Here is a 22,791-nt window from a genome sequence, read left to right as displayed (position 1 = left end):
ACCCCCAGCCCCACACCTCGTCCAGCAGCCCAGCTCCCATCAGCAACACACTGTCGCTCACGTCGTAGGGCCCGTTCACGCGGTCACCCCTGGGTCACACATTCATTCTCAAACTGCTGGACACCATTTGCCACCACCCCCGCCACCTCCCGGTCCTGCCCCTCATCACCACCCACCACCCCATCCTTCCGCAGGACTCCAAGGTCTACCAACACAACACCAGCATGTGGTCAATTCAGCACCCCCCCCGCCGCCGCCGCCGCCACCTTCCAGCGTTTTGGCTTCCGGGCACCATACCACCTCTGCTCCAGCCTTACACCATCCACCTCATCAAGGACCTCCACTTTTTCCTGCAACCGCTCATCCAGCCGTACCCCCGTATCCCTCCCAAGCCACACATCACACCACTCTGGGACCGGGACCCCAACACCAGCCTTCTGGAACAGGGCCACATTGTCCATTACCAGTCGCAGGTCCTCATCTCCAGCCCCAAGGACCAAACAGTATTCCAACACCTCCTGCTTCAGGGTTCTGTCCTCATCCTGGCTCTGTGGCCCTGCCGCATGGGGTTCAAGGACCTCAGCAGGCCTCGCCAGTGCCTGGACAGATTCCGATTCACAGAGCACAGGTGCCACCGACATTTCAGAACAATTACCATGGTTCAGGGTGGCATTAAAATGGACTCCAAAAACATTTTTTAAAATGTGCTGTAAGATAAACTGTATATTTCATATGTACCTATTAAGGTACTTTTTAAAGCTTGTACATGAAACTTTGTATAAAAAAAAAAAACACCAGTGCTCTTTCATTGTATTTTTCCCATTTTTGCTTTTTAAAATTCCTTAAAAAATGTGCTGTTAAGCCAGTATTAGGTATCTTTATTTTGTAAGTGAACATTCCAGCTGTTTCTCTGGCAGTAGATTTGATGCTACATGATCTTTAAATTTCATTGTTGCAGTTAAAATTCATTTAGTGAATGTTTTCTATATTATTTTATACATATGCATTTAAGTACACAGCTAAGTAATGGCACTATGAGGATTTTCTTTTTTCCTGTCAGCAGTTCCGTGAGTGCATCCTAGGTATATTAAAAAAAAAAAAAATGCAATACAGATTTTTATAGTTTGGTGTGGACATGGCTCATTTTATCGGTTATTTGCAAGCAAAATGTAATTTAATGTATAGATGATTTTTAATGTCTCCTGACAAACTGTAAATACTGCATTTCTTTTGCGTATATAATTGCTTACAGCTTTTCTCATTTGATATATAGCATTGTACATATGACAAGTCTTTGCAAAACTGTGTGATCTTTGTGAAAGTAGTACAGTATATGGCCTTTAATTTCTTTTTTATTTTAAATATACTGTCACACTGAAGCACTGGTTGGGCATTTTAATTCATGTTAATAAATCACAATTATGTCAGTTTTACCAAATTGTCCTGTATAACTTCTGTGATTGGAATCTGTTTAAACAAGTGGTTTTTTTTTTTTTTTTTTTTTTTACAAAAATTCCATTTTTTCAGATCTAGTTTGTCAGTAGCCTTCCATTTTCTGCAGCTACACCTACCTCGGCTGGACTGTAGCAGACATCAGGAGGCAGTGAAGGGCTGGTTGGTCCTGTAATGCTCCTTCCTGTCATTTCTGCAGGAAACTCCTGTGCTGGGTGGAGGCTCTGCCTCTAATTGACATCATGCAAAATGTGAACCCATATCATTCAAGTATTATACGTGATCGAGTTCTAGACCAGAATTGACAACTGTGAAAACATGGCGTAGTTTTGCCTGACACCACAGATACCTCATTTGCACCCTGTAGAACATGCATGACTGCAACGTCCTACTGATCAATCAAAATTATTTGAAAACCTTAAATTGACATTTACTATCCTGCTATAGTATTAAAAAAAGTAATAGGAGGTCCTAAAATTTTGATTTGGACATATAAAACAAAGGAAAACAGCATTATTCTTAAAGAGTTCTCAAGTGAAATGAAAATAGCCTCTCAGGTGAACACTTGGCTGAAATGCCCAATGCTAGTTTTTGTTTTGGAAAAATAAATCGTCTTATACCTCTTAGGAGGATTAAGTAGAACCGTAAGTAATGACACGAACACATTTTTCCAATTTTCACCTAATTAACATAATTTGGCACGGCATACACATTCTGTGCATTGGAGAAAAACGTTAACAGACTAAAAATGGGTAAGGTTTGGCAGTAATGAAAGTCATGTTTTACAGTAACTTTTAATGTCCATTTCCTTTTGGAAACCAGCTAATGATGGTACATGAAGGGAGCTGCGTTTAGGGCTCAATTCTAGTCAGCTTCAGGTTTTAAAAGAACTTGGGCAACTTTGCCCTTCTTGACTTTAGCGAACAACCCACCACTTACGGCATTCACTAAAGCAGCACATCTCCGAAGACACGTGGCTTCACATGACCCGGCCCCACGGTTTCACAGAACAAAGGTGGTTAACTATTAGCACAGTGAGTAGCATTATTCACCTCTTTTCTAAGGATTTAAAATTCCTGGCATCTATCTGCCTACTACACAAATAATTGATAGAGAAGCTTGTCTATGAACTGCAGAATCTTACATAAGTCCCCGACTCCTTGATGAAGGGCACGTACACTCTCAGACACTGTCTCTACCAGAATTTCATCAAAGTTATAAAAACATTAACAGAAGAAAAGGGTGGAATTTAAGGAATAATCTCAACTGTGAATTGAAACTGAAGTTCTCTACCCAAGGAGAAACAGTAGTTTACCGTGTTTAACTAGTTAGGTACGATCCAGGTACAACAGCAAGTTAGTAAATCAGTTTTCACCTGAAAAGTTTATGCTTTCCTGATGCCTCTAAATTTGTTTTTTGGTTTTTTTTTTTTGGCCTTTGAGCAGTTCTAATTTCCAGACAGCCAGTTTCTCATCTGCTACAATCACGATCCACTGCTTGTCCTTCTCCATGAGGACTTGACCAGACTTATGAGAGCAAAAACCAGGACGTTCACTAAAGCCCTGCAGCCGGCTGCGGGGAGCTGCGTAACTAGCGCTGCTCACTCAGCTTCGTGTTCTCTCATCGAGCCACCGAGAGTCCGCTAAAACCATGCTAGATCTAATACGAATGTGTATTCCTTCTAGAACAACTTCTTCACATTGTAAACCAGTTAGAAAGGGACAGATCTTTACAAATCCCTAATAATCGAGTCTATTTTCTAACGTGAGCTGAAACTGCCTTAGATAAATTTCATTCAAGTGAGCTTTAAACCCGGATACAGATTCTTCCGAGTCAGGGAAGACAGGGAGGCACTCTGCGGTTCTTGTGAGAACGGCTCTCACGGAAACTGCAGCAGCCATCTGTCGTAGAAGCTACGTGATAACCCACAGCCTCATCAGAAAACCTCCGCATGCACACGCACGATGCCTAAGGAAGTGGGTGGGTTCCACCTCGCGATACGGGAAACCATGCTAACTCCTGAAAGGGTGTGTCTTGCTCCCTCAAGGTGAATACTGTTAAAGAAAAAAAGAAAATCTGCAATGCTTAAACATAATGTCATCGGTATGTTTTTGATGGAACGTGAACGAGAAAGAATCACTGAAGTTCTAGGTAGTGCATCTGTCCTACAGCAATTCTTCTAGATCCATGTCCTACTCTTACAAAACAACAAATGAATGATTTCCTTATAGTAAGCCTTAACCCATGTTCTATAGCTACCCGTCCTGCAACGGGAATGTTGGTACTTCCTTGAGTTTGGGTTACGCTACACTAAAAGGAGAGAAATGCTGGTTGATTCTACAGCTTCAAATACAGGCCAATGACCAAGCCAATGTCTGGAAAAAAAAAAACCAAAACACTTTAATTTTTAAGACAACTGCAAGCACCTCAAACAATGGATTATTATTACAACACTTGTTATCTTTTCACAATCTAGTTATTGCAAAGGCATATGGATAAATGTTAATGGACAAAGTCAAGAAAAACGAGGCACCTTAATGAATGTAAAATTTTAAAAAAACCTGACATTCAATCCACTGACTTCTAAAAGAGGCTAAATACACCTCCGTATATTACATTCTAAATTTGTATTGCCTACTATAGTTTGTGTCCTGGATTCTACAGCGTTAAGGAAATGCATAAACAAAATCGTGTGCAACCTGCAAAGGGAAAATCGTTTTCCAAACTTCAATGCATGGGAAGACCATGAAAAAGCTAGTGACGTAGCCGCACATCTAACTGCCTAGGGAATGACCGTGATCCCTGTTACCTCGCAGATGCTAGGCTGGTGCCCGCAGCACTGCTAACTGTACATACATACCTTGGTTTTGGACAAACACAAGCAAACTTTTCAAAACAACAAAAAATTATATATATGTTTTTTCTCATTCCACACACTGCACATGGTTTTGTTGTCTGATTTAATCTACGCAGAGTTTAACTTACAGTTTGGAGGAGGCAACACCACATGGTACCAGGCTATCACATTTTTAAAGGGAAATTGCTCTTTTTCCTTTAAATTACTTTTAAAAATATGCAAAAATATGAATGGGAGCGCTAAAACTATAATACGTATTTTAGAATGAAAGCATGTTTTTTCTTGCTTTAAAGTGCCATATAGGGAATGACATTAACTCAGAGCCACTTCGTTTAAAATCCAAATGTAAAAGGACTGTTATGGAATGAAAAGTCTGCACGGCTCCTGGGAGCAGTTCAAGTCCGCTACATGCAACTCAGGCTACAAAGCACTCAAGACTTGGTAGCTTTTCTGAAATTTGAGTCCCCATCCCATATTTAATGGAGATTAACATTTACAGGTGCATTTACATACACTATAATACAGGAATGATGTCCCTTTGCCAGAAGATAAAATTGTACATTTCCTTGCTATTTCTTGGTTCCAACTTGATAATTTCTTAAGATTGTAAATTAAATAGTACTCAGCTAAAATAGTTCTTCATAAATAGTTACAAAACCTGCCAAAACACAAGGGGGAAAGTATTTTTCGTTCAAAAAAACTGACATTTGAATGTCACACAACACAAGAAACAATGCTTAGAGACATGTTATTGTTTCCAGAAGAAAGTGGGTCAGTAAACTACTAAGCTGAAGACAAAAGACTACCCTTCCCCAGGATCACAGTGCACAGAAAGCAAAATGTCAAACAACAGTACCTCAAAGCAAAATAAAGGTCTGAGGATGAAGCCAGCTCACTTGTAATCCTGTTAAAGAATGAGAGTCACCGTTTAGGTCCAATGTACTGGAAAACATTTGCTAGCTCAGAATGCTCTATTTGTAGAATCTGCTAAGAATTCAACCAAGGATGCCGAAGGCATTCGCCAGCTGAGGCTCGTTTTTCAGGAACCATTTCTAACATGGGGATCAGGAAATCTGTAAACTGTGCAGCATCTTCATGGGGCCAACCGTACTTTTCCACGAGGACGTCAAAGAGGCTCCAGGGCTTCAGCTTGGTGATATGCCGCAGTTCTCCTACAGGGAAGAAACAGACAGGGTCAAGAAAGCTCTAGATGTGCACTTCCCATGGGTGGTCCAGCCAGGTGTTCCAGGAAGCAGACACCTACCTGCCCAACACTAAGCAACACAGAACAAGCCAGCTTCCCCCCCAAGGCGATCATCGATCAAGGTCTACAGGGCTGTGTGGGATTTCAAGTAAGCTTAGCAAATGCAAATAAAGGGCTCATCAAAAAGGGAAGAGTTCATTCGAATCAGTTCCAGGTTTCTTTAAATGAGTAGAGGTGCTGAGTCCACCCAGAATGTTTTTATTTTTAAGCATATATATATATAGTAATCTCTACACCCAACGTGGGGCTCAAAATCACGACCCTAAAATCAAGAGTCTCGTGCTCCTCTGACAGCCAGCCGGGCGCTCCCACCCAGAATGTTTTCATTTGCAAAGAATGACAAAGGCACTCTCTCTCCAATGCAGGATCTTTTGCAATCTATAAAGCTTTGAAAAAGCTTTAAGATACGCTATATAAACCTCTTGGACCATTATTTCTGCATGTTACCATCAAAGAAAAGGGAGTTTTTCTGCCTAGAGCAGTGCTGCTGGAACTTTCTCTGATGGCACAGACGTACTTTATCTCATTATCTGACACGGCAGCTGCTATGCTGAGATGTGGTTACCGGTGAGACCCAGGAACTGAAATTTTCATTTGGTTAAATATAACTGGCCACTATTAGCTTGTACCAGGCAACCCAGCTCTAGAGGCCGACCTGAATCAAATACCATTCATTTCTACACATTTGCTATAAAATCTAAAAGATCAGGACATCGAATCTTGAAGTTGAAAATGTGCTGCCTGCAACATAAAAAGCGTAGGTGACAGTAGCCCCGACGGACAAGCAACAGTGACTGACTGTCCAGCAGACGGTCAGAGAACTTCAACAGCCCCTTCCAGAATAGGAAGAAAAGTTGTCTCAAGTCAAACTACCAAAAGGTGAGGCTACCTTTCATTAGGAGGAACTCCCTTTCTCTTCCAGTTAGACATTTTCACAGCACACCCCACCCCTGTACCTGGAGAGGCCTCACTGGGTGCCCGCCGAGTCTTCCCGAGCCGCTCGCACAGAAGCGCTCCTGGCGCCCATTCCCCACGCGCTCTCGGGCCCAGAGCACCCGTCGGGACGCCTGAGGCTGAGGGGGGCGCGCGCCGACCCGCACGCCTCACGAGGGGGCCGCCCTCGTCCCCCCGCCCCGACAGCACTGTAGCGCGAGCAACCCGCGGCGTCTCCCGCGGTACGTGCTGGGCTATGCGCAGGGAGATGCGCAGTTCCCTGCTTCCGAAGGTCTTCTCGGGACACCTGGTCTCTCTCACCCCTGTATGCATCTCCATTCAGACCACCCCCCTCTTTCTTTCATCACACAGACAATAAAGAATCGTGACAGAAAATCACAAAAACACAAGAAGAAATGGCCTGTAATTCCACAAGGAATTTGTCTTTCGGCCCACACGCTCGTCCAGTTACACTCGCACGAGCGGGCGTGTCGCCAGCGGGGTAGTCATGCCGCGCGGATCCGGAATCGGCGTGAGAGACCGCTTCCTGTCAGAGCGCAGGCGCGTGAATAACCTGAGGGCTGAGGCCAGAGCTCAGCGCGGCGCACAGAGCGGCGGGTCGGGTCTCCTGGACCAGGGAGGGGGACGAGCCGTCTTACGGCAGGAAGGGCTCCCTCCCGTGGAAGGAAGGCTGTGTCCAGGAGCACCAAGTCCGAGCCTTCCCTCAGAGTGCGCCCCCGTGCGTCTGGAACGCCAGCGCTAGGACTCCGGCCTAAGAAAACCACCCCCAGTACCCACCACCCCACCCCCCAAATCACACACACTGCAGAAGTACAGGGACCTGCAAAATGACAGGCGCTCAGTAACAGGAGAACGGGGGTTAAAAACAACGGGGTTAAAAACAACAAACCACGGGACAGCCGCTCAAGGATTACTAGTGAATATCTACTTAATGACATGGAGGGAAACGACACGGCCCCACGTTTGTTACTAAAAGAACAGAAGACTAGAAGAATATGATCACAAGAGTAATTTTCAAAGGGCCCCTAAAGATGCAGAGCAAGGGTGACGGAAACTAAGGAAGGTCACACACAACATGCTAAAATCAAGTTCTCTGCAAAGGGGAGGGAACGTCAGTGACCTTCACCTATTCTGACCTGGAGCAACGCACTCCCCGGGCTGCGAGTGCATGCAGCTGCTGAGCGGCACTGTCGCCCGACAGACAGCCGAACGGAGTCTCTTCCCGAGGGCGCCAGTTTTAAACTCAAATCCACCAGCAGGCATCAAATTAAGTACAATCTTCTATGAAAAGAGAGAAGCTTTACCAAGACAGACGCCTTAAAATCTCCATAATAATCGTAATGAAAACAATACACTGCTCAAAGGCCATGAAGATCTATTTATTCTTACCTCACTTGGTATGAGCCCATACAGGTATTCCCAAAGAACAGATTAAGGTATCTACTAACTTCCTTTGACCAGGTAATCCCACACAGAAAACTACGTGCAAAGATGCGGTAAAGACAACAGGAAACATGCAGTACGCTAAACAGTCCTCAGCACCAGTCGGTCCTGAATACACAATAATGCTGCAATCACGGAATCCTGAACGGCCTCCAAACAGAACGATCTGTGGGCCATGGATATGCTGGAAAAACCAATGCCAAGAAAAAAAAGGATATAAACTTGCCTAGGCCCTATGATTACATGTACATGTTACTATGTTCAATTCAGTATGAAATAGAGTCTTCCAAATAGTTGATAAAGTATGATTTCACTCATACATGGAGTTTAAGAAACAAAACAAATGAACACAGCAGAAAGGAAAAAAAAAAGGAAAAGAGAGGGAAACAAGCCATAAGAAACTTAAAAAAAAAAAAAAGATTTTATTTATTTGACAGAAAGAGAGCACAAGCAGGGGGAGCAGCAGGCAGAGAGAGGGAGAAGCAGGCTCCCCACTGAGCAGGAGGCCCAATGTGGGGCTTGATCCTAGGACTCTGGGATCATGACCTGAGTCGAAGGCAGACGCTTAACTGAGTGAGCCGCCCAGGCGCGTGGCCATAAGAGAGTCTTACAGATAGAGAACAAACTGAGGGTTGATAGAGGGATGTGGGTGGGGGATGGGCTAGATGGGTGATGGGGACTAAGGAGGGCACTTGTGATGAGGACTGGGTGTTGCAGGTAAGTGATCAATCACTGAATTCTACTCCTGAAACCAATATTCCCCTGTATGTTAATTAACTGGAATTTAAATAAAAATGGGGCGGGGAGGGGAGGAAGGAAAAACAATAGCTGATAAAGGTTCCCTAATAAACCCTAAGCTCCCACGCCTGTGCAGCGGCTGCTGGCAGGACAGCCTCACCTGGTGAGTAAGGACCTCAGGTCCACTCACTGGCTCCAGCCCCGCGAATCACACACAAGAAACACAGCCACATCCACTACCACCACTTATAGTACAAAATAAAATAACAAAACGCTTAAGGGAGTAAAAGAAAGACCAAAATGAGAAAAAAAAAATTGAGACCTTTTTCCTATTTGTTCCTATTGTACAAGTAGCTCCTGACAAGTCAACAAATTTTTACCTTGACGATTTTTTCTTCCCTAGGAAAATATACCAAGATATGTTTCAAAGTTTGCAAATAACTAGACACTTAATAGTGACAGTGTTTATTTTTTAAACCGAACTTCCTTTCCTTCTTGAATGCTGAGTATCACTGAGTCTTTCCTCTGGAGCCTAACAAGGCCAGATGGGCGGCCCTGCCCTCAGCAGCCCTCCCCACTCCCACCCCCCCAAGTCAAGGCTTTGGGACTGCAAATGTATTTGCCAATCCCAGATTATCAGAGTGCTTTTTTATTTTTAATTTTTATTTAGAGGGACAGTGTGCACACACGAGGGGGTGGTGAGGAGCAGAGGGAGAGACAGAATCCTAAGCAGACGCCACACCCAGGGCAAAGCCCGAAGTGGGGCTTGATCTCACGACCCTGAGATCGTGACTGAGCTGGTGGCTCAGTCAGTTAAGCCTCTGACCCTTGATCTCAGCTTGTTTTGCTCTCAGGGTTGTGAGTTCAAGCTCCATGTTGGGCTCCACACTAGGCATGGAACCTACTTTAATAAAAACTTCTCAGTAGGAAACAGGATAATCTCCGTGACTGTGAACTAGGCAATGGTTTCCTAGATGAGACATCAGAAGCACAAGTAATGCTGGGTGATGGACACCGGGGAGGGTGTGTGCTGTGGTGAGCACTGGGTATTATATGAGCCTGATGAATCACAGACCTGGACCCCTGAAACAGATAATACATTATATGTTAATTTAAAAAATAATTAAAGTATAAGTAACAAAAACAACAAAGAAAACATAAAAGGTTGGACTTCATAAAAATTGAAGTTTTATACTTCAACTATTGCACATATGCATTCAAGAGAAATGAAAACATGTCCACACTAACATCTGTACAATGTTCACAGCAGCATTATTCCTAAGAGCCAAAAAGTGGAAACACAACCCGCACAGCCGTCAGCTGACGAGTGGGGCAAGCAAGCACGGTCTCTGCACACACAAAGCCTTCGGAGGGACTGGGAGAAACTGTCACCAAGTCCACAGGCTGCAGGACTCCATTCACAGGAAACATCCAGAACAGCAAAATCTGTTGCAGGGGGCCAGGGGTGAGGGTGCGGAGAACGCAGAGTGAGGGCCAAGAGAGGCAGGGTTTCTCGTTGCTGCTGGCTCACAGAGGCTTCCAGCCAAAGCCAGGACTGAACAGGGTTCCCGTTTCCACGCGCACGAAGTACTGAGGGAGCCCACTCTGCACCTGGCAAAGAAGCCTCACAACTCACAACTGATGCTTAGTCAAACTGTCGTTACAGCTGTCCACACTGCACAAGCTTCCGACTCACTAGCGTGAGGAACCTTCTCTAGCTGCCCGCGGACATCAGCTGGGACCACCGGGACGGGCAGCACTCTGCGCAGCCCAGACATCAAGAGAGAAGGCAAAATCCTTCCAACAATGTTCATCTCCAACGCTGGAACCGAAGAACACAGCGCACAGTGCCTCCTTCCGAGAACGGCCTACGGTTCCCAGTGTGGCAGCCGGCCGGCACCCCAGGGGCCCCGTCACGGGCTCTAAAATTCCCAATCGCAGTTCACGGTCTCTGGTCCCACACACAGGCTCACTCCCACAGGTTCCGGCACACTCGATGGCCTTACCGAGAATCAAACCATCTTTTGTAACCAGTACACTCCTCTGATACTTCCATCCCTGACGCAGTAGGTTTTACTAGAATGACGGCGGCCGACGGTCAGCACGGTGTCCGCTTGGCAGTGCGGGCGGCGGGCTCCGACAGCAGCGACTGTGCCACCACCACTTGCCAGCCGGGGCTCTCACGGAGGATGGCTCCCTGCCTGGGGCCACGCCTTGGCCTGTTCTGGTGGCCAGAGCGAAATACAACCAACCAAGAGGCTTATAAATCAACATGCCTTCCTTCCCCGCGGTTCTGGAGGCTGGTAGTTTGTGATCGGGCTGCCAGCAGGGCTGGCGTCTGCTGAGGGCCCTCTTGTGGGTCACAGACTCCTCGTGTCCTCCTCACATGGCACATGCGGTGAAGGAGCCGTCGGGGGTCTTTTCCACGAGGGCACTCATCCCACCCGTAAGGGCTCCACCCTTATGACCTTCTGAACTTTCCCAAGACCCTACCTTCGAACGCCACCACCTTTGCAACGGGGGGGGGGGGGGGGGGGGGGTTTGTTAGGATTCCCTCATATGAATTTTGGGGGGAGGGGACACATACCTTCAGACCATAACAGGACAGAACAGGGACAAAATTCACAGAGATGCTATTTCTATCGGGGCACATCTTATCACATTGACCAAGATGATTTTTATGAATGATCTTTGGTGGCCAATGTCCACATCTGAAGGAATAACTTACTGGTTATTAAACCCTAACAGGGTGAGAAAGGAGTTACATCCTCTGCCAAAAAAATCCAGCTCCATTTAAAAATTCCCAGCCAAGAAATAATTCGAACTAATAACCACCATTTTACCCAGAATTATAACTAAGAAGATGCCACTTAGCTGCCCTTGACCTTTACCTCTAACACACACAGCCTACTCTCCCTCCCAGTGGGGATGAGACCTGCTTCCCACCCAGGACAACGAGCACAAAAACATGCTGTTCACTCCCTCTCAACCACTGGCTGTTTTCCAAGGTGATGAAAGCAAATTAGTAAGTTTTCGATCTTGCTTTTCTCTTTTTATCAGTTCTGGTACAAAGATATTTAAAAAAATTTTTTTTTTAATGGATACATTTAAGATCTCATTACTTCCAAAATGTATATTCATACACGTTACTTAGGGAGGCATGCCAAAACCCATCTTCAATGTAACACATCATTCCCCTCGTCCTAGGGGACATGGTGAAATCTATTTTCATGACAGGCCCTCTTTCATCATACTATTTCTGCGACTTCTGTAAACAAGCCTAAATCTCTTCTCGTCTCCAGTGATTATAAATAAACAATGATCAGGACCTAAGTCCCAGTTCCCAGTCATTTTAGAGGATTTCTTGCCTCGTCACAAACTCTCCCTCATATCCAAATGAAGGGAAAAAAGGGACAGCACATTGTAGTGTTTTTGGTCTATATTTACCAAGGACGCCAATGCACATCCACTCTGTAGCTCACCTTCAAACAAGCTCCCGAAAACCCCCGTGCACACGAGTCCTCAAAGTGCACGCACGACCAGGACCAGCAGCACAGTCCCATGAGAGCACTTCGTACTCCCATTGGGGCGCGGGCAGTGGTTGTGCACAGACCACAAGTCCTAGGAGCAGCGGAGCTGAAAGAAGGGCCACCTTGCGGCAGGAAGAGCTCCAGGACAGGGAGCTCTGAGCTGAAACCCACCGGCGACCCGGCATCGGTTCACCAGGCATCACTCAACAGCCTGTCCTCGAAAGACAGCACCTACCAGGTGGCGCGAGGCAAGGGTTCCAGGCCCAGGGCTGGTGCTGGGCTGGTCCTCAGCAGGTGCTGTCCCTGGTGGCGTGCGGCTCAGGCAAAGCCCAATGGGCACAAGGGGCTCAGAGCAGCTGCCTCCAGGAACAAACCCGGGCACATGACTTCAAATAACTCCCGCAACTTCATTTTCTCACCATTCAGGTCCCCTCCTTTTGTCCCTGTTCTTCCTCCTCCCCAGTGTGCACAGTATGTGGTTCCCAACCCATGGACAATGGAGTGAGAGAAGAGCAGAGCCCAGGCATTCTAAGCAGCAGCAGCACAACTGAAGGAAACAGCCCCGTGTGCCTTTCTGGGCCGTCAGTCCCACCCTGCCTGAGGCGCGTGTGGGAAAGAAGGCTCCCCTCGGCCTGATCCTGGCACCCGCTCACGCACCTGCGGCAGACTCTGCTTGGCGGAAGGAGCAGGTGCTGTGGTCCAGTGCCCTGCAGTGCCTGTCCCCTCCCCCAGAGCATCAGCAAGTCAGTAATGCCCCCTCTCTCAGGACAGACTAGGCTAGTAGCTCTTGGCCATTCTCCCCTCCAAGCCCCCATCTGACAATGGCAACAGCTGTGGCTGGGGGCTCACTGCAAGTCATCTGCCGGCCATGCCATCCTGATGGCCAGGCCATCTCTCACAGGCTCTAAAAACACTCTCAAGCATGGAAGAAGGGGTCTGCTTTGATTAAAACAGAGTTCCTCAAGTCACATGGAATCCCAAGCCATAATCATCCAGAGCATTCCTCGCTTCAGCCATTTTCAAGTAACATTTTCTAGAAGTTTCCTATGGAAACTTGGTCCGTTCTCCCAGTAATAACGCTGTCTAGTAGTTCATCCTGTTTCAAGTGTTCTCCTGTTTACAACTTTGCCTTAGCTAACATGACATGAGCTACTAGGGTGCCATGCACCGCACAGACACCTCTTATACTTTTTTGTAACAACCACACACCCTGAAGTCACCCCACCCAGACGGGAAATGGAGCTTCAGAGGGCACATGAAGACGAGACACGCCCAGCCTCACAGCATGCTCAAACCTCAGCTTCCTCACCGAACAGGGTTCAGTGGCGAAGCCCTTCTCCCGCCCTCGAGCCTACTGGGGCCCACGTGTGAGGGTTCCGGAACCATGGAGTTTGCTCACGTGACCCAGACGCGAAGACCACACAGATTCTGGGATCCAAAATCAATACAGGCTGTCTGAACAACAGTTCTGACAATCTTTTCTCCTGTGATAAGCCTTGAAAAGGTAGCAATAAAAGAACTGCATCTAGTTACGTATTATAGAGGTCGCCCACTGGGTGACCCCGGAACAGCTGGGAGTTGTGGTCGCTGTGTTCAGAGTAAGTGGGACAGGAAACCATCAGCTTCGGCACGGTTAGTTCTCAAGTTTCCGTGCATTTAATAGGAATATGTAAAGGATGAAATGAGGACTGGTTAGGTCAACATCACCAATGGGTATAAAAAAGGACTATTCCGCTAAAAGAATACCCTACCTATCTCACAGGAAAATACAAAGTCAAAACCAGTTCTCCAGGGATGCCTAGGTGGCTCAGTCGTTAAGCATCTGCCTTCGGCCCAGGGAGTGATCCCAGGGTCCTGGGATCAAGCCCCGCATCAGGCTCCCTGCTCCACTTCTTCCTCTCCCACTCCCCTGCTTGTGTTCCCTCTCTCGCTGGCTGTGTCTCCTCTCTCGCTGGCTGTGTCTCTCTCTGTCAAATAAATAAAAATCTTTAAAAAAGAAAAAAAAACCAAAAACCCAAAGAACCAGTTCTCCAAATCTGGCTAAAGCAGAGAGGAACAGAGGACCAATAACTTTCAGAAATTTCTAGAAACTCCACGTCCTGCTCACACCAACTTTAAAAGTTTTTTTATTAAAGGGTGTTGCAGCCCTCACCACCCCCCACCCCAAATCCAAGCTGGAAAAACATGAATTAAGAGGACCAACATGCTCACACAAAAGAATACGGCACTGGGGAGGGATCCTTTAAAAATAAATTCCTAGGGCTTTTGGGTATTTTAAAAAAACTGATCACTGGGGCGCCTGGGTGGCACAGCGGTTAAGCGTCTGCCTTCGGCTCAGGGCGTGATCCCGGCGTTATGGGATCGAGCCCCACATCAGGCTCCTCTGCTATGAGCCTGCTTCTTCCTCTCCCACTCCCCCTGCTTGTGTTCCCTCTCTCGCTGGCTGTCTCTATCTCTGTCGAATAAAAAAAAACAAAAAACAAAAAACTGATCACTAATTAGAGACTATAAAAGGCAAAGAAACGGCTATTCAGGGTCACATCAAGGAAAGATCAACAGAACTGTGATATTAAAGTAAATCACCTATACTGCAGTATGAATAATGCAACGGAGAACAAAACTCGATTTCTCAGAGTGTGGGATGCAGGGTTTCACAAGCCCATACCCACTCCCTAGTAGCTCAAACAGACCCAAGATGACATGGAGGGACATTCCTTAAGTCCAGTCCCTAGGCTGCCTCTACTCCAAGGCAGAAACACTGGGGCTCCAAGAACAACATAGAAAACAGAAAGTTAAGTCTAGCTGGTTCCTAAAAATCACTTAAACTCCTTTTTACAAATCCACGAATACACAGACTGGGCTTAGATTAGAAGAGGGAGGTAGGGAGGAGACCGAGGGTTTCAGGAAGGTTGTGCTCTTACAAAATCCATACTCCACAGATATGAGATGGTTCAAGTTTATGTCTTGAGAGCTTTCTTCAGCAGAATTCCCCAGCTGTAAAGGTCCAGGTCTTTCTCCACTGCCCAAATGGGAATGCACAATTTCTCCTTTTGGGAGAGGATTATGCCGAAAATTAGCATTGCATAAATACCGTTACCTTTTCTGGTGAAAAACTCCTTGGAATATTTCCCCAACATAGCGTATTTTCGAGGGACTTTCCCCAGCAGTTCAATGATCAATGCTATGTGATCTGCATTGGGAAACATTGCCAGCAAAACAGAAACACACGACAGTTTAATCAGTACACTGCATGCAGACACTGCTACCGCCCGCGCAGACAGAAACAGAGCGCGACCTGGACAATCCCAGCACAGGCTTTGCCAGTGTGGCCGGATGCACGGGTGACCACAGCCCGGGGCAAGCGTGGTCTTCCCTCTCCACTTTTAAATCAGCATAGGCATTTTGGTAGGTTGCTTTTTGAATTTGGGAGACAGGTCTGTCACCATTAGTGCTACAATCAGCAGCTGCTATCCCGTTTCTGTCTGCATCATGGCGCTTTTCAAAAAGAAGAGGTACTACCTCTGCGATTGAAGAATTCCCGAGAATATTTTCCAGATAGAGCAAAGTGCCTTGGGATACTGCCTAGCAGCTCTATGATGTGGGCTATGTGGTCTATGGAGGAGAGAAAAAAAAGGATACGGGAATGGGAGGGGCAAAGGGAAGGATGGGATAAAAGAAGAGGGAAAAAATTGAAATTAGTAAAAAATCAGAAATAGATTCAAATCAACAATGTCTGCGCACATTCATGCAGAGGCTGGTGGGGCTGGCGGGCCTCAGGCACCATCTGGACCATTAACGGTGACTGGTGCCAGCTCACCCCAGGCCACCCCAGCATCGCAAGCAAATAAGCATGGAGATGGTCAGGTTTACAGATGGAATTCAAGCCAGAATTCCCAGGTTTTCACCTCAGCTCCCCAACAGGACAGAGACATGGGCAGATCAGTGGACGAAAGGAGCACAGAGAAGCTCTGCGGTTCACACAGCCCGTCCTCTCCTGGCCGCTGGGCACCAGGCCTAGGGCAAGCAGGAGGGAGGGGCGAGCTGGGGCCAAGGGCTCTCCACAGAGCTGCCCATCTACTGTGCCTGAGGGGGCTTCAAGCTCAAGAAAAAGTGACTGAATTGGGCGTTTGAAAACCAAAACACAGCTCTATTTCAGTACAGAAACATGTTACTGTCCAGCAGCTCAGGCCTCTCAGAAGACCCAGCCTGAGGTATGTGGCAGGGAGCGATACTCACCTTCATCTCTGGAATAGTCTTCCCCAGAATGCGGCTCAAACAAATAATCTCCCGTTGCCAGCTCAAATGCCTAGAATACAACAGATGACACGCTAAGCATTCTGTGAAGCGGCCCCCGAGGCAGCAACTTTTTCTCCTCGCACAAGAGACCTACATTTTATGAGGATCTGGTCAAATCAAAGAGCCTTCTAAAAGAGCTCAACACCAACTTTTTTCTTCCTTCCAAAAAGTTCAAAGAAGGTTCAGAAATATTCTCACATCTCCTCTACTGGAGGACGTAAAGCCTACGTCCTCCCCTCATCTTGCAGGCAGCATGTTGGCCAGCAGCCGTGTGCAGGCCTGGCTGGGGACCGCACCCCCACTATGAATGGCAGCACCCGGAAGCAATCCAGAACCAGGGCCGATTCATGCCTGCCCTCCACCCCCAGGCTCGTCTGGCCCCCAGAGAGCAGATGAAGCAAAGACCCTCATGTCTTAGTAACCAAGAGCTATTTTCAGCATCTCATCATTTCTTTCATTTCTGACTCAACCAAAGGAAAACCAAGAGCCACAAAGAAGGCTCTGTGGGTCCCGCTCTGTGCCCTGGGCCCGGAGGAACCCAGTGAGGCCGGCAGGGAGAGCTGGCCTGCCTCCTGGGCCGTCACCACCCGCCCCCCAGCATGCCAGCTCATGGGGGAGGCCCTGTGTTTCCGTTTCTACCAGGCAGTCTTCTCCCCTTGTTCTCAAAAAAGCCCTCAGGACCACAAGTTTAATCTGCTAACGATATATAAAGATGGTAACTGCCTTTGCTCTGCGGATCCAATACCATGTGCTTAAAATCTTTTTTTAAAAAGGAAAAGGCTACATCCTATTTTTGGTTTTTCTACACTTCTATTCTGTATTAGATCTTGCTGTTCCGAAAGGAGCTCAGGGGCCTGGACCCCCGGCACTGACGCTCCGGCCCTGCCCTTCCGCATCCGCCCATTTCCTCCCCAGGCCCTGACCAGAGTGTGGGCGAGGGGCTCTCCATCACGGCCTTCCACAAACCAAGGGTGAGTGCACGTGGCCATGACCACATCGCCTCCCCTTTCTCTTTTTTTAAAGAAAGGGGGAAAATGGGATGACAAGATGGTTCTCAGCTACCCCGAGAGAGTACCAGTGTATGAACTCAGGATCTCGCAGGACCTGGTCATGCCAGCACCTCAGGGCCACAGAAGGTCCTCGCCTGGGGCCTCTCCCCTCCACCCAATGAACAAGAAATACTGATCTCAGGTCAGGGTACAAAACCTCACACTGGCCACAAATCCAAACGGAATAGTCAGATTTCTCATGGTGAATGGCCAGAAGAGGCTTCCCCGCCTGGGACAAGCCGTGAGGAAAAGGGGAGACCCTACTGGGGGAGACACTGAGAGGCGCCACTGCGGGAGCCCAGAGGACGGTGCCACCGCTGCTCCTTAACCCTGCCCTTGAGCCCTCGCTCACTCTTCTAGTTAGTTTTCAAAAACATTTCAATCGGGTTGAGTCTACTTCTTATAGCCTAACACTAAGATATGTTAACGGAGCGTTCTTTGAAAGATGACCGTTCTGTTTAGCACCCATGTTATTTCCAATGAAATTCTCAAATCAAAGCAGCCCACAAAGAAATGACTTAAAAGAGAAAAGGAAAAGGAGAGGTAAGGTGGAGGCTCTCCTGTCGTGTCATCTGGTGCTAGTTCTCCAAAGAGGGATGAGATTTTCTTAACGAAAAGGACCTGCTCAGCAGAGCAGGGGCAGGAATCACAACGGGAATGTCGGCGTCTGTGCCTCCCGGCCTGCTTCCGTGCCGGCCGCTGTGACACTGTGGAAGACGACTGCCCTCCGCTCATGAAGTCACTTCCAATACAACCTTTACTACTCCTAGTTTACCACTTGGGACTTGTAATGCTTGGGAACTGTGGCTTCCTTCCTTTGTATTGACCAGATCCCCTACAAGGACGCCCCCTGACCAAACTCTGTTCTCAGGTTCTGGGAAGGCCATACACCTCTTTCTTGAAATGCCCTCCCACACCATTCTCAATAAATAAGGTCGCCTATTCTTCCTGTGATGTGACCAGTGCTGAGGAGGTCGGGTGAAGTCTGTCAGACCGGCTTTTCTCACTTCCCTGGTCCTCACCGGGGCTCACTGTGGAGCCCACAGAAGTTACCTATCCCCGAGCTCTGACAGACGAGTGCAGAACAGTCCATGCCTCGGCCCACACAGAATTTTTAGATCACATGCACTTACATCTGAGGGGCCCCAAAACTCAAGACAAGGAAAAGAGGTTCAGCAAGTGACATATTTCGGTTACTCTGCCCCGTTTTGTTGCCCTCCTTCCTGACAAGGGGGATGGCACTCATCCATGAGCACAAGCGCCTGCTGCCCACCCAGGAGCTCTCAACTCAACTGGGGCGTCTGCAAGACTTTATGCCGCTCAGGTCATCAAAGGACTCCACGCCACACCACCACCACCAATCTGGAGCTTCTGTACAGCTTAGTACCATGAATTTAATATATTGTTGTACTTCTAAACTTCAACACGAGGATGCGGGTGGACAACACTGCCTTGTGTTTACCAGGTTCTCTAGGAAGAACACAAGGGATCTCTCAGCCTCGCCTTTTGGGGATGGAAGGTGGGGCTGGGGAACAAGGCTTGCCCCCTTCCAGAAATAAAAAAATCACCCCAATGACAACCAACTGATTTAAAAAATTTAAAAAACCCCTCAAATAGCCCTCGAAGCCCTGAGGGAGTTTACGCCTAATTTGGGGGGAAGGGAAGGTAGGAGAAAGGAGACAGTCTGCGACTTCTTTATCACTGTCCACAGGAGCGGAAGTGGCCAGGATGCGGACGCCGTGTGAGGGGACAAGTCCTTACCTCACGGAAGGCAAGACAGACAACCTGGTACAAAAGCATACTGACAGCTCCACCATTATTCTCCTACCTCTGTGATCTTGTCCTATTTTTCTGGTTATATCACCAAAATTTAACACCCCAAATTAGAAGCACAGGATTTCAGAGTTGAAAGAGCTGTCAGAGTCTAATTCAGGGCAGCCTGGTATGGCCCCTTCTGTGTTGCTGGGGACACGTAAGCCTTGACCTCACCACATCCTGAAATGGAACATTTCTCTCCCCTCCTACTGACCCAGCCTCGGGCTCCTGCCGCTTCCAGGGCTCCCCACCCCCTGCCCTCCAGATTCCTGTCCCTCCCTGTCCCTCCCGGCACAGCAGTCTCCAAATTCAAAGCAGCCACCACATGCCCACCAATTCTTTTCACCATTCTTTTCCATACCTAGCACAGCAAAGACCTAAGTTTCTGATACTCACTGAAAAACTTAGTTTTAAAAATTATTATCTGCTATGATTTGTCAGAGCAAAGTGGGAGCAGAAAGGCACACTGTTTCCAATCTATTTGGCCACATCTGTTGCCTGAGATCTTAATAATTTTACACAAAAAGAACTTTCTTTTTTTTCATATCATCTAGCACCATGCTTTCCACTGTAGCATCGGAGGGCATATAGCACGGCAAACTCCAAAGAATTGTTAATCTCCGAATAACAGATAATGACATTTATTCCTCACTGCTCTTTCTAGTAAGAAGACAAAGTGCCAAGTTTCATACACAAAGCCTCTCACTTTAAATATATCAAAGAATTTGGGGAAAAACATAAATGAAGTAAGAAAAACATGAAATAGCACCGCAAGCAACACGCGCACGCGCCCTGGATAGGAAACAGGGCCAAGAAAGAGAGACCGAAATTGGCTTAAGGATGAGGGCCCACGCATGCTCCTCAAGTCACAGGTCAGCAGTAAGTGAGAAACAGACGCCCCGGTGAGGGCCTGGGCGCGCAGTGTAGACATGAACAACCTTGAGATGCGGCCAGAGGAGATGATGACACACACGGGGGAAAGAAGAGGCGTCCTGAGGCCTGACGAGAGATGCCTTCGTGTTCTCTCTGGGAACAGACTCAAAGGGGATACGTGCGGCTGCTGTGTCTTGGAAGTCAGTGGACAGCCTACAGCAATAAGCTAGAATATTCTCTAGGTTTTGCCTTATAAAAGAAGAGACATTAAACATTGGCACTGAGCGAAATCCTTTCCTCTACGGTAAGGACATCAGGTCTGTCAGGGGTTACCAAGGGTTCCCGTCTTTCGACCTCGATCTTCCCCTCAGACACCACTGCCTCATCATCCCCCACGGCACAAGTAAAGGGCAAACCTGCACACGGCCTGCAAGCTTTCAGAAACCAGGAAGAATGACTTGAAGTGACTTTGTCACCACAGCAGAGGGTATGATTCTCGGGGCAGTGGCCTGAAGAGGGCCCTGACCGGAGACTGTCTATCACAGTCATGTCAAACCAGACATGGCCAAGCCCTGGACACACCTGAGAAGAATCCTTCCAATTCTCAAGACACTCAAGACAGCAACCTTGCCCTCAGCCCTCCCACAGTGGACCCATTTCACAGTCGGGAAAACACAGACCGTCTACATGCAGCAGTGGGACTGTCCCGTCATAAGCATTAAGGGGGGTGGGGATGAGCCTTTACACAGAAGAAAATGGCCATGGCCGTTCTTACCATACACGCTGTACTCCAAATGTCAGCAGGCGTACTGTAACCTGCTCCTATTAAAACCTCTATGGATCTATACTGACGCGTCTGGATGTCTTCTGTGAAGTGTTTATGCTGGAAGGGAACAGACTGTATTACTATGGAGGAAAACAGACATTAAAAAGGAAAAAAGTGTCTTCTGATACATGATCATGAGCAAAATGTTCTAGAAAGAAAACTCCACTTACCACCCAGCAAGCATTTCCCAGGTCGGCAATTTTAACTCTAATTTTATCTGCGTTCCGTGGATCCAGGGGATTCACCAACAAGTCGGCCGCCCGGGTTTTTGCTGGCATGAGCAAACAGCAGGACAGTTAGTGCTCGGGATAAGTGGTCTGCATGTGTGCACACAATGTGTGCCGGGCACAGTCTCCTTTTCTAGACAAGTAATGGGATGATCATTTAGGCCTGCAACCCTGTAAGTTGAACTCAACAGAAGTTTAAATTCTTGGTCACCATCCCTGGAAGGTATTTCACAAAAGAAAGCACACTGGGCTGCCCAGACACTCCCTGGCCCGGCCTTGTCCTTTCTCCTTGTATCCCTGATTCCTTCACCTCTAGGTCAACCCTACTCTGCTCTCTTTTGCGTCTTTCTAAAGCCGCTCCTCACTGCCTCAGAGCCCACAAGGGATCACACCGAGCTCACTGGTACGTTATCACGTGAAACACAAAGGTAGTGAGGACAGGTTCCTGGGTGCCAATCCCTTTGTAAGTGACACACAGTTCACCTGGTGACCACACCCCCTACCTCTCCTTCTGCTTGGGCTGAGCACACAGACCTCAAGGGTTAGACGATGGTTGACTAACAAATACAGATTAAAGGCCACGACTAAGCAACTTGGGTTTAGCCCAACTTTAACCCCAGGGTGACCCTGAGAGAAGCTCAACAGCAGACACAGGGTTACTAGGCTTCTCAGGGCTCCTGGGGCCAGAAGAGCTTCTCAGACAAGTCCAGACCATGCCCGATTCAAGCATGGTTAACCAGGAGGCACCTGACAAAGGAAAATAACGTGGAGCGGCCCAGACAGAAAATCCTGAAGTGAGTAAGCATCTTCATCAAACCTCAAACTGATCAAAAGCTTGATTCCGGGAAGCCATGTAACCATGGCTCTTATTTACCATAGAAGTCATTCTGAAATGGTGTTTACACACTGAACAGGAAAGTCAACTCGATGCAGAACATTAAACACCCTTTTGTTTGCTCGAAGCCGGGCGCTGCTCAAGCACGTCCAGCCTCGCTTCAGGGGTGCCCACGCCGAGGAGCCCCGGCACTGAGGGCGCTCCGACTCCCTGGCGGCCCCACACAAGCAGCAAGGCACCCAGGAGCTGGCGTACCCACAGAGCTCCCCAACATCTTAACCCTCAAGACCCAGTCTTCAGGCCTGTGGGTCAATGTGGGCAGGTCAGGCTCATTGTTCCCTGTTTGCCATCTGCCCTATGACCTTTTCTTCTTTAAAAGGATGCTGGTGCACTGTGGGCTTCACCAAAGGCGGTCTGAGCCAGCAGAACAAACACAGGAACTCACAAATGAAGAGGAGGAAAGCAACAAAGACCCACACGAGGACACAAAATGTGTACAGTGACTGGGGAACAGGCGAGAACACAGCATACACACACTGACCCAATGGGTAGAGGGGCAGCATTCGAGATGGCCAGAGGACTCCCACATGTCACTCAATCAAGGAGAGTCAGCAGGTAAGAAAATGGAAGCT

General features: G+C 47.7%; 2 protein-coding genes across 7 annotated transcripts in view; one reads left to right on the top strand and one right to left on the bottom strand.

Moving 5' to 3' along the window:
- The window catches only part of KMT2E (lysine methyltransferase 2E (inactive)), an 89,908-nt gene extending 89,179 nt beyond the window's left edge, over positions 1-729 (top strand). Inside the window, exon 28 of the mRNA XM_034666751.1 lies at positions 1-729. Within this exon, the coding sequence (XP_034522642.1) occupies positions 1-676 (676 nt within the window). The 3' untranslated portion in view covers positions 677-729.
- A 730-nt stretch (positions 730-1,459) lies between these two features.
- Positions 1,460-22,791, bottom strand: part of SRPK2 (SRSF protein kinase 2) — a 233,037-nt gene continuing 211,705 nt past the window's right edge. For 3 of the 6 annotated variants that reach the window (XM_019806655.2, XM_019806651.2, XM_034666758.1), the window contains exons 11-16: positions 21,268-21,368; positions 21,047-21,154; positions 16,475-16,544; positions 15,758-15,850; positions 15,336-15,428; positions 5,297-5,481 (exon numbers count right to left, since the gene is read on the bottom strand). In XM_019806655.2, coding sequence (XP_019662214.1) covers positions 5,297-5,481; positions 15,336-15,428; positions 15,758-15,850; positions 16,475-16,544; positions 21,047-21,154; positions 21,268-21,368 — 650 coding nt within the window. Of the gene's footprint in view, positions 5,482-15,335; positions 15,429-15,757; positions 15,851-16,474; positions 16,545-21,046; positions 21,155-21,267; positions 21,369-22,791 lie in introns of all 6 variants that reach the window. The other 3 variants (XM_019806648.2, XM_011232972.3, XM_034666773.1) reach the window with 2 other exon arrangements.

This window comes from Ailuropoda melanoleuca, chromosome 1 (genome assembly GCF_002007445.2).
Source record: "Ailuropoda melanoleuca isolate Jingjing chromosome 1, ASM200744v2, whole genome shotgun sequence".
Taxonomy (NCBI): Eukaryota; Metazoa; Chordata; class Mammalia; order Carnivora; family Ursidae; genus Ailuropoda; species Ailuropoda melanoleuca.
The sequence above is the reverse complement of the archived record's forward strand: the minus strand, read 5'-3'. Positions and strand labels throughout refer to the sequence as shown.